Below are 10,510 nucleotides of genomic sequence, written 5' to 3'. Positions count from 1 at the left end.
GATATATTCTTAAAGCTGAACCAGTCTGTATAAATCTACACAACTACTGCATGAAGAAGAAACTGCAGGAGTTATTGGTTCCCCCATCCCAAAGTCATGTCCCCCTTTGCTGATGGCTCCGGGGGTGTCTGATCCCCATTTTTAGAACAGAATGGATCAGGTTAATTGAGGCAATTCATATTAAGTGAATGTGAACTATTGAGTGAGCATGACTATCATCACAAAAAATCTGAAGACCCTGAGACTCCTGGGGCCCCAACTATAATGGACCACCTGCTTGTACCTGACCAGTCTCATGCCTAATCCCTAAAGCTGCTGGGCCAGGACCAACTCAAGTGGTGACAACCTAGCAGTCTTCCAACCAGTGATGTAACAAAAGTCTTGTTGGCCCTGGTGCAAAATATAACCAGAGCCGGCTCCCTTCAGCGTATTTTTGATAGTGACGGTTACAGGTGCTGTAGAAATATCTCAGATACTTGAAAGGGATACAACTATAGTACCTACAACTGCGGTTATAAAAAAAAAATGGTGGGTGAGCAGCACAGTGTCTGGCATGTAAACAATACTGGGAACTGCGTGCTATGGGAATTAGAGTATAATAAATGGAGGCCCAGGGGAGGTGAGTAAAAATAACAAACACTTATATTCACCTTGCCTCACCTCTACTGAGCTCCTCGCTGGGTCTGGCCCTCTCCAGCATTCTCTTCGGGCCTCTCTGGCCTTCAAACTGATATCATGTACCCCAGAGGGTCACCACTAGGACCTGTGATTGGAGAATGTCGGCGTAATGACCTCAGCCCATCCCAATGAGGCCCTGGGTGCACAATGTCAGTCTCTGGCCAGAAGAGCCCCATATAGGACTGATGGAAGCCCAGGAGAGGTGAGTATAATTGTTTATCTTTACTCACCTCCTCTGGGTAGGCTTCTATAGGAAAGGGGCCTGGAGGCAAGTACATACATTATATAACGCCAGACCCTTTTCCATTAACGGCACAATCCACAGGCTGCAGAGACAAGTGCAGATCTCTGGAGGTGTATAGCGGGGATAGTGGTCGGGTGGCAGCTATCATGGTACTGCAGGGCATGGCCATCTCCAGCCCGTTACCCTTCTGGGCCTTGTTACAACACTTCTTCCCACAATGAAGTCCATATCCCCGCCTAGGCATGAAAGGGTGAATACCAAGGAGATGGCTTCCATAACGCCTTTAGAGTAGGCCCGAAGAAAATGGTTTGGTAGCACAGTGTATCCTCCAGCTTCTGACCATGATAGTATTGCAGTAGCGACCGCATTAGACCCTCACTGATCATAATGGCTGGTAGATCCCTACACAAGACCCTGCACGTGCCAACACTTAAGACGATAAACTAGCGACTCTTAATAATTCCGGCGCACTTGGTGGATTCTTAATACATTCCCCCATCATCTTCAACCTCTTCCGACCCCACTATATTCCCACCTCACCTACGAAAGCGGGCCCATTTTCTCTCCTACCCAGTCATTACGTCGTCTCCGTTATTATTGTCGCCATCTCCCTTGACCCTAATCATCTCACGTCACCCCCCCCCCCCTTCCCGATATTTGTACAGAAGAAGCCTGGAGAATCGGTTCAGCCGCCGGCGCATCCCTAGAAGGCGGTCGTCTTTAATTAACATTCTACCGGAGAACGCGCTTTGTGTGTTTGGTCTCTTTTCTTTCTGCGTCTTTGAGAAAAAAAAAAAAAATTGCCATAAAGAAGAACTTAAAAGCTTCTTGTAGAAAGCCTGACCCCACAGACCGTGCGGATCTTTTATCGCCGCCGTGCCATTTTTTTTTAAGTGTTTAAAAGCTTTACTATTGAAGGCCTGTCAACTTTGTCCTGATTATTTGGCTTTCAGTTAAAAGGTTTTTGTTGTTGTAGCTTACGCCGCCGCTCTGTTTCTATGGGAACGTGACATCAAGCTGACGTTTTCCTGTTTAAAAGCTTTTAACTAAATTCCAGCCTGTCAGCTCTAGGCCCCATTTTATGCTCTCAGACTTCAATCTGTTGCAAAAGGGTTTCATATGTTCTCTTGTCATTCAAATGCTCCAGCCATACACATGCACCAGGCCGGCTTTGCATAGGGGGATTGCAACTTAAATATCATCCCCGGGCTGGGGTCTTGGGGTGGTGGTGGTGGATGGTAAGGGGTGTGGGGGGGGGGGGCTGAATCTCTTTTAAAAGCCCTTTCATCTGCTTCATTGAGCAATGGCTGCAGCCGAGGTGCCCAGTTACCTGCTCTCCTCTCAGAGCGAGAAGCACAGGCGGGCCAGGAACTGGACCGATGCCGAAATGAGGGGGCTCATGTTGGTCTGGGAGGAATTCTTCGAGGAGCTCAAGCAAACTAAGAGGAATGCCAAAGTTTACGAACGCATGGCCAACAAGCTCTTCGAGATGACCGGAGAACACCGACACGGCGAGGAGATCAAAATCAAAATTACCAACATGACTTTCCAATACCGGTGAGTCTGTTTAACCCTTCAATGTCCTCCGGGCCTAGACCTGCTGAGTAGAGAGGAGCGAGTGGTATTCGATCGAATACCTCGCCGCCATAGGAATGCGTGTAAGCGGCTGAACACTTGAATATTCGATGCGCTTAACCCCTTGGTGTTCGGCCGCTTACACGCATTCCTATGGCGGCGAGGTATTCAATTGAATACTACTCGCTCATCTCTACTGCTGAGTAGCTTGCTCTACGTCAAGGCAAGCAGAGAGGATTCTGGGAATGTATATAGTCTTGCACACTTAGTAGTCAGGGATATAGCTGAGGGGGTCAACCATATCATGTGCTTACGAGTGTAAGGGCAGTGAATTGAATCTTTGCCCCGCTAGCTGTGATTTTATTATAGTAGTTGTCATGTGAGGTTCGCTCATAGTCTGGTGATGCTGCTTAGAAGACATGTTAGGCCTCTCAGCCATAGCAATACACTGACAAACCTGTAGATGTCTGGTATTGCGGCCCAGTTCTCTTAAGTCAATAGTGCTGAGCTGCACTTCCACACGCAACCTGTAGACAGGTGTGGCGCTGTTATACAAAGAAAGCAGCCACGTTTTCTAATCTTACACATCATGCCTCTCCATTCTGCACATGGGTTATTCAACATATTATACATATGGGGGAACCAGACAGCAGGGGGCGCTTGTAGGCTCTGATAGCTTATTGGAGAACTTGTTCTTCCAATGGTAATTGTGATCTATGAAATTTCTTAGCGCGGTTCCTTACATGCAATGTGATAGACATTAGGAAGATGCTCGCTGTGTCTAAGACCCTTTAACTACTTGGCTGTATGTGGGTTGCCCATTTAGTACGTTCGCCCTTGTTGGGGGTCATTGTAGGTCTTGTTATAACAATACACGTCCTAGAATTAGACATTACATATGTCAAAGTTGTTATAGGAGACCCTATAAATAGTGTCCTATATACGCCAGTCACACAATGTCTGTTACACATAGACTATACAGATGTAGCAGAGCTGAGCTTGTCATACTGACAACTTATTGTGAATTACAGAAGGCATAGAACTAGTAAGTAACAAATTGAGCTCTGCTACATCAGTGTATGTTGTATGGGCATTGCGTATAGTTTTATGTATATAGTTTTTGCATTGTGTATTTTCTACCTTTCTCTAGTTGTCTCCCCCAGAATCCAGGACAGATACAGGTACGGGGCTGCGATGTCTGTGCAGTGTGCTAGTAGCTCTACCTGCAGTCCCTGATCACACACATTACTGTGACAAAGTCAGCTCTGCTACATCAGTAAGTCAGGGAGCTCCATCTGGACACGGCTGCTGCTCTGAATGTTGATCTGTTTTGGATTATGTTGTTGCAGTCACATTTTTGTCTTGTTTTCTGGGCATTGTTACAGAGAACAGAATTGTTCAAGATCAGGAATGTTCGGGTTTCTATAGATTGCAAACAGACATGAATGGCCAAGCGGTTGTATGAAATGTGACATCGGTGGAGACAGATGGAGAGGGGTTCAGGAAGGGGGTCTCGGAAACATACAAGAATTTTTTTTACTCCCATAGCTCCATGAAGTCTCCAGCTCTGTACTACCTGATAGGACTACTGTAATATTTTTCATCAGGCACTTCATGGCTCACGAATAAAATTCCAGACCTACAGTATTGTGACACCTACAGAAGAGAGGGAAGATGAGGGTGTTGTGCTGTATATCATTGCTAATGTGCGTATGGTAGTGGTCTTCAACCTGTAGCTCTCCAGCCATATTCGGACGTACCATATCTTCCTGCTGTCTATATTATATACCGAGCTAATGAATTTCCCAGCCCAATTACTGGATTGTAAATGAGACATAAGGGGGCACGCTGTAATAAAATATTTTAGAACAAGGGGCCCCTACTGTCTGGTTCTGCTCTTGCTCTTTCGCTTTTTGGAAACATGGACTCCCAACATGCCCTGCCAGCTTTAATTGTGAGAGTTTAACAACAGATAGAGAAACACAAGTTGTAAAGCACAGTCATGTGTATTGTGTGAAATGCTGGCTCACATCGTCATAACTGACCGTAATAGAGACTACTAGTAGTGAGGTAAGGGTACTGACTGTAATAGAGACCACTAATAGTGAGGTCAGGGCACTGACTGTAATAGAGACCACTAGTGGTGAGGTCAGGGCACTGACTGTAATAGAGACCACTAATAGTGAGGTCAGGGCACTGACTGTAATAGAGACCACTAGTGGTGAGGTCAGGGCACTGACTGTAATAGAGACCACTAGTAGTGGTGAGGTCAGGGCACTGACTGTAATAGAGACCACTAGCGGTGAGGTCAGGGCACCGACTGTAATAGAGACCACTAGTGGTGAGGTCAGGGCACTGACTGTAATAGAGACCACTAGTGGTGAGGTCAGGGCATTGACTGTCATAGAGACCACTAGTGGTGAGGTCAGGGCACTGACTGTAATAGAGACCACTAGTAGTGAGGTCAGGGCACTGACTGTAATAGAGACCACTAGTAGTGAGGTCAGGGCACTGACTGTAATAGAGACCACTAGTAGTGAGGTCAGGGCACTGACTGTAATAGAGACCACTAGTAGTGGTGAGGTCAGGGTACTGACTGTAATAGAGACCACTAGTGGTGAGGTCAGGGCACCGACTGTAATAGAGACTACTAGTGGTGCGGTCAGGGCACTGACTGTAATAGAGACCACTAGTAGTGAGGTCAGGGCACTGACTGTAATAGAGACCACTAGTAGTGAGGTCAGGGCACTGACTGTAATAGAGACTACTAGTGGTGAGGTCAGGGTACTGACTGTAATAGAGACCACTAGTGGTGAGGTCAGGGCACTGACTGTAATAGAGACCACTAGTAGTGAGGTCAGGGCACTGACTGTAATAGAGACCACTAGTAGTGAGGTCAGGGCACTGACTGTAATAGAGACTACTAGTGGTGAGGTCAGGGTACTGACTGTAATAGAGACCACTAGTGGTGAGGTCAGGGCACTGACTGTAATAGAGACCACTAGTAGTGAGGTCAGGGCACTGACTGTAATAGAGACCACTAGTAGTGAGGTCAGGGCACTGACTGTAATAGAGACTACTAGTGGTGAGGTCAGGGTACTGACTGTAATAGAGACCACTAGTGGTGAGGTCAGGGCACTGACTGTAATAGAGACCACTAGTAGTGAGGTCAGGGCACTGACTGTAATAGAGACCACTAGTAGTGAGGTCAGGGCACTGACTGTAATAGAGACCACTAGTAGTGAGGTCAGGGCACCGACTGTAATAGAGACTACTAGTGGTGCGGTCAGGGCACTGACTGTAATAGAGACCACTAGTAGTGAGGTCAGGGCACTGACTGTAATAGAGACTACTAGTGGTGAGGTCAGGGCACTGACTGTAATAGAGACTACTAGTGGTGAGGTCAGGGCACTGACTGTAATAAAGACCACTAGTGGTGAGGTCAGGGCACTGACTGTAATAGAGACCACTAGTGGTGAGGTCAGGGCACTGACTGTACCACAACCTACCCCCACATAATCAGTCCTTGACTATTTTGTCATGCAATGAAAGGTTTAATTTTGTCCTTTCTGACAATGGAAGGTTGTGTATCATAAATCTTCTCACTCCAGCAGATCAGAGGGTGGGATCAATACATTTACAACTGCCAACCATCAAAGGAAATAAGAAAGGAGATCAAAGAAGTTTAATCAGCCTTCGTGTCTTGAGGGTGACCTGTGGGCCCCCCTAGCTTCTGGGCCCAGTTCATAGCAGCTACAATCACTGCTATCCCTATGGTTTTGCCAGTGGCTGCAGAGAAAAGTCCTATATATTACATGACCATGGACTAATTTCTCTTATTTGAAGTAAACAATTATTCCCAGAAAGCAGAGCTCTAGAAAACGGTGAGGAATTGCTACATAAAGTATATTGTAAAATTGTAGAACTTTTCATTACACAAACAATAACATTTTTCTCTCAATATTTGTCCAAAGCTGGACATCCCTTTAAGGTTGGGCTGTATGGAATAATCTGCAAGTCATGGTAACTGTGAGGTAGAACATCAAATTGTGCTAATATCCCATACGTAGTGTGTGTATGTTCACCCTATGATGATTCTGGGAGTTAAACTAAATGGAATTTAATATGTAATTATTTCAGATTTGACTGCTGATACATAATACAGTGAGAGGGAGGAGGGAGGAGGAACTGCACCATTACCCATTGTCAGTGGTGGATCCTGTGTTATCTGCCTACAGATAATGGATTCATTTAAATGAAATAGTTTATATTAACAGGTTTGCCAGTTTTTGGGTTTTCTATATATATATTTTTTTTTAAAAAGGTACTAACACATATACAACCCCTCCTCCCCCTGCAAATGTATAATAATTAGATTCGTATGGTTGGTAAGTTCCCAATATTTGGGTGGAGTTCATTCTAACCATCTCCTTTCTGATTTCTTTTGATGGTCGGCAGTCTTTTCTTGTAAAAGATTTTACCCCTGCCCTCTTGTGCCCTGGAAAGAAAAAATTATGATACACAGCCTTCTACTGGCAGAAAAGAGAGAATTAACCCTTTCAACATAAACTAGAAGTTGGTCAGCATTACGTAGTGTAGAATGGATTATGTGGGAGAGGCTGTGGCACAGAAGGGAGTCTGAATACTATTTACAGGTGGTGGGAATGATGGGGAGTTGGTATGTGCAGACATGTTGTGAAGAAGCCTTCATGGTATTCTGGCCCCAGATATAGAAGACGTGGGAGATATAAATGCTTCTAAAATATACAGGACATAGCCAATGGGTGTGAGGCCTAGGGCACGTGAGCCTATAGTTATGCCCCTGCCTCTATTGACCCATATCTCAGTCCCATAATCTCCAATGTTTTACCACCAGAGCAAATAGGAGTGGAGACAATGGGCACCCTGATAGAGACTGCGCTCCAGCAAAAACTTTGGACACCATATTATGAACTACAACCCAGAACCTTGTGCATAAATTGAATCCAGTTGATGAAGCATGGATGGCCCACAGATGGGGCCACTGAATGTTCTCAAAGGCTTTTGTGATGTTCAACAAGAACATGGCACAGTCCCCAAAGTTATCTGGACTGCCTGGATATTTATAGGGGTGAATTTGGAGGGCATAAAAACTACTTGGACGGGGAAGAAATCCCACTGCCCAATCTCAGCACCAACACCTTAGCCAGGACTTTAAAGGGGTTGTCCCATCACAAGGATCCTATCTATACTGCTTGATAATGTGAATGTAAGACTTTTCCTAAATACATTGCTTCAGCAAAACTGCTTTGTTTGTCCACTATCTTACTTTATTCAATTCATTGTTGACACAGCCCTTGACTTATCTGCTCATGAGTCAAGTGATGTATCTGCTGCTCTCAGGGGGGAGGGAGGAGGGGCTAAGTGCAGGGAGCGAGCCTGTGTATCTAGCTATTCCTGTATCTAGACCACATGACCTACCTCCCTGCTCTCAGATAGGGGAGAGGAGCTGCTTTCATTTCTTCTGTTCTCCCAGTTATCAGGCTAGCTAATTCAATTGTGTTCATTATGGCAGAGACAGGCAGTCTCTGTATGTAACACAGAATGGAGTTGCTGCTGCCTGTACGTCATAGTCCAATATGTGTGGGCGGAGCTAAACAACAGGTTGCATGTGAAACCCCGCCCACCAAATGATGCAAGAAACCAGGAAGAAAGAAGATTTTACAGCAGTGAAGACTGGTGAGTATGCGATGTGGGAATACCCCTTTAATGTTCTTACGGAGTAATGATATGGGACGATATTATTCCAGGAGCTCCGAGGTTTTATGGGGATTATAATTAACACCTCTGACATGGAGAGGGCACAACTATCTCCTCCTCCTACTCTGCCGCCTGGAACATGACTAGTAGCCTCCAGATATTGTTACCCTGTAATGTTCTGAGAGATGGCGGCCGAACAGCGATCTCCACAGTTGGTGTCATGCTAGTCTGACTGCTCATTGCTTTTATTTATTTTTTTTATTTATATTACTTTATTATTACTCTTTGTCTTTCTACAGAAAATTAAAATGTATGACAGATGGCGAGTCCGTTCCTCCTGACTGGCCTTATTTTAAGACCATTGACCGGATCTTATCTAAACTTCCAGAACAGAGTGATGGAAAGCTACAACCTGGACCTTCTACCTCTCAAACTGAGGCTTCCCAGTCCCCGTCGGCAAAGTCCACCCCTCTCTACCTTCCCTATAACCAATTCACATATGAAGAGAGGGAAGGGTGTTTCGAAGATGACAATTCAGGCAGTTCAACAAGTCTGCAATCATATAAACTGAGGTAAAGTACCAGATGTTTTTTATAAACTGGGGGGACATTAAACTGGGGGCAACTAGAGGCAGACATGTCCCCCTCCAGCTACCTCCCATGGTTTAATATCCTCCTATCAGCTGCCCCAGTTTAATGTCACTCTCCGTTCTGCCCCCCCAGATTTAATGTCCCCTCTCATGTGCCTTCAGTTTAACTGCCCCCCTACATCTGCCCCTAGTCCCCCCTCTTGCTTACACATGCTGTCTCTTCTCTCTTTATCATCCAGTAGCCCCCATTGCCAGCAGCTTGCAGGAAGCACAGTCCCGTGTGGCTCCACCCACTAATGAGTCATAGCCTATCCTGGTGATAGGCTGTGATGACATCATCACAGGTCCTTGAACAAACTTCCACTAGCTATGCAGGCCGGATAGAAGCAGTCAGAGGGCCGGATGTGGCCCGTGGGCCAGACATTGCCTAGGTCTGACCTAGACAGAACCTTCCTTGAAATGCTAGTAATGTGACATAGCTGCTTTATAGGGTACCTTATTTTTTGCAGGGTCTGTTCGCTGGCTGTATAAGCCTTCATATATAATGTCACATCAGTTTTTCTGCTACTAATATCCCCATCATGGTTGCAGCATATTTTGCATTTGTCTGTGAGTCAGAGGATGTGTACAATAAGGGGAAGTCTTCTCACGTTCCTTATTACTACTACTGGTTTCTCAACATGGAATTCTGTCAGGAGTAACTGTAAAATAGCAAACAAAGCCCAAGTAACCATACTATAGCAAATACTTCTGCAAATCCACTCACTGTATTCCAGCCTTGAACCTGATGGTTTCTAAAGACAGAACTTCCTTAGTAACAAGGAAATTAGCAAACAGCAAATTAAGAAGAAGAGAGATGCCTAGTGGCAGGTACTTTAAAGAGGTTCTTCAGGCAGAAAGTAGCATTAGCTGTCAGTGATTTGATATGGGATGCATGGACCCCCCCGGAGGACTGAAAGGGAAGCAGAGGTTACCATATGCAGAATACCTTTAGGAGCCCTGAAGCGTTCAGATGATCACCCTTGGTATCCCAATGCCTAGGATTTGTGTTTTCCATTATGCTTGTAACCTTATAACACAGTAACTTTCTTGTTTTGCTTCAGGTCTGGTGAAAGGGCCATCAAGAAAAGGAAATTGCAAAACGGTAGTTTTCAGAAGAAGAAGTTAAAGATTATGGAGAACATGTTAGAGGAACATAAGAGGCTGAGCCGAGCAATGGAGGAAACCTGCCGGGAGGTGAGACGAATCTTGGACCAGCAGAACATTATCCAAGTACAAAGCCTGCAGCTCCAGGAGAGGATGATGAATCTACTAGAGAGGATGATCACTAAATCTTCTCCATAAAACCTACTCATAGGTCTACCAGATGTTATGGTGCAAGCTCCACCACCATATCTCATTGTCCCAGAACCCTTTGTGGTTTCTAGTAGGACAAAGGACACCAGGAGGATGTTTTTTTTTTTTTAGAAGGACCAAGAGTGAAGGCCTCAAGAATTTGTTGACAGCAAAAATAGAGCACTTATACTGTATGTGGAGTATTAGAGTAAAATCCTCTGATATTATTTAAAAGAGTTGACTTCTTATAGACTACGTCTTGGATTTTGGAGTTGATTTTGCTTTGGAAAGGAACGGGCCAGACAGATGTTTTTGTCAAGATGGATGGCCATCCACGCAATACATGGTCA

The 10,510-nt window shown here is 45.2% G+C and overlaps 1 protein-coding gene across 1 annotated transcript; it reads left to right on the top strand.

Moving 5' to 3' along the window:
- The first annotated feature begins 2,225 nt into the window (after nt 1-2,225).
- MSANTD1 (Myb/SANT DNA binding domain containing 1) lies at nt 2,226-10,169 on the top strand. Its single transcript, XM_075266339.1, has 3 exons — nt 2,226-2,479; nt 8,536-8,808; nt 9,929-10,169. Exons 1-3 carry the CDS (start codon nt 2,226-2,228, stop codon nt 10,167-10,169), a joined length of 768 nt encoding a protein of 255 aa, XP_075122440.1.
- Nucleotides 10,170-10,510: the final 341 nt, after the last annotated feature.

Source organism: Leptodactylus fuscus, chromosome 1, assembly GCF_031893055.1.
Source record: "Leptodactylus fuscus isolate aLepFus1 chromosome 1, aLepFus1.hap2, whole genome shotgun sequence".
In the NCBI taxonomy this organism is placed as follows: domain Eukaryota; kingdom Metazoa; phylum Chordata; class Amphibia; order Anura; family Leptodactylidae; genus Leptodactylus; species Leptodactylus fuscus.
Note: the sequence above shows the minus strand (reverse complement) of the source record. Positions and strands in the feature narration are given on the sequence as shown.

What these genes read in the sequence shown, in the direction of transcription:
- MSANTD1 (XM_075266339.1), top strand. Translation starts at nt 2,226, where the DNA reads ATGGCTGCAGCCGAGGTGCCCAGTTACCTGCTCTCCTCTCAGAGCGAG. An exon ending in AACATGACTTTCCAATACCG is followed by an intron (nt 2,480 to 8,535) that starts GTGAGTCTGTTT and finishes GTCTTTCTACAG; the next exon opens with AAAATTAAAATGTATGACAG. An exon ending in CTGCAATCATATAAACTGAG is followed by an intron (nt 8,809 to 9,928) that starts GTAAAGTACCAG and finishes GTTTTGCTTCAG; the next exon opens with GTCTGGTGAAAGGGCCATCA.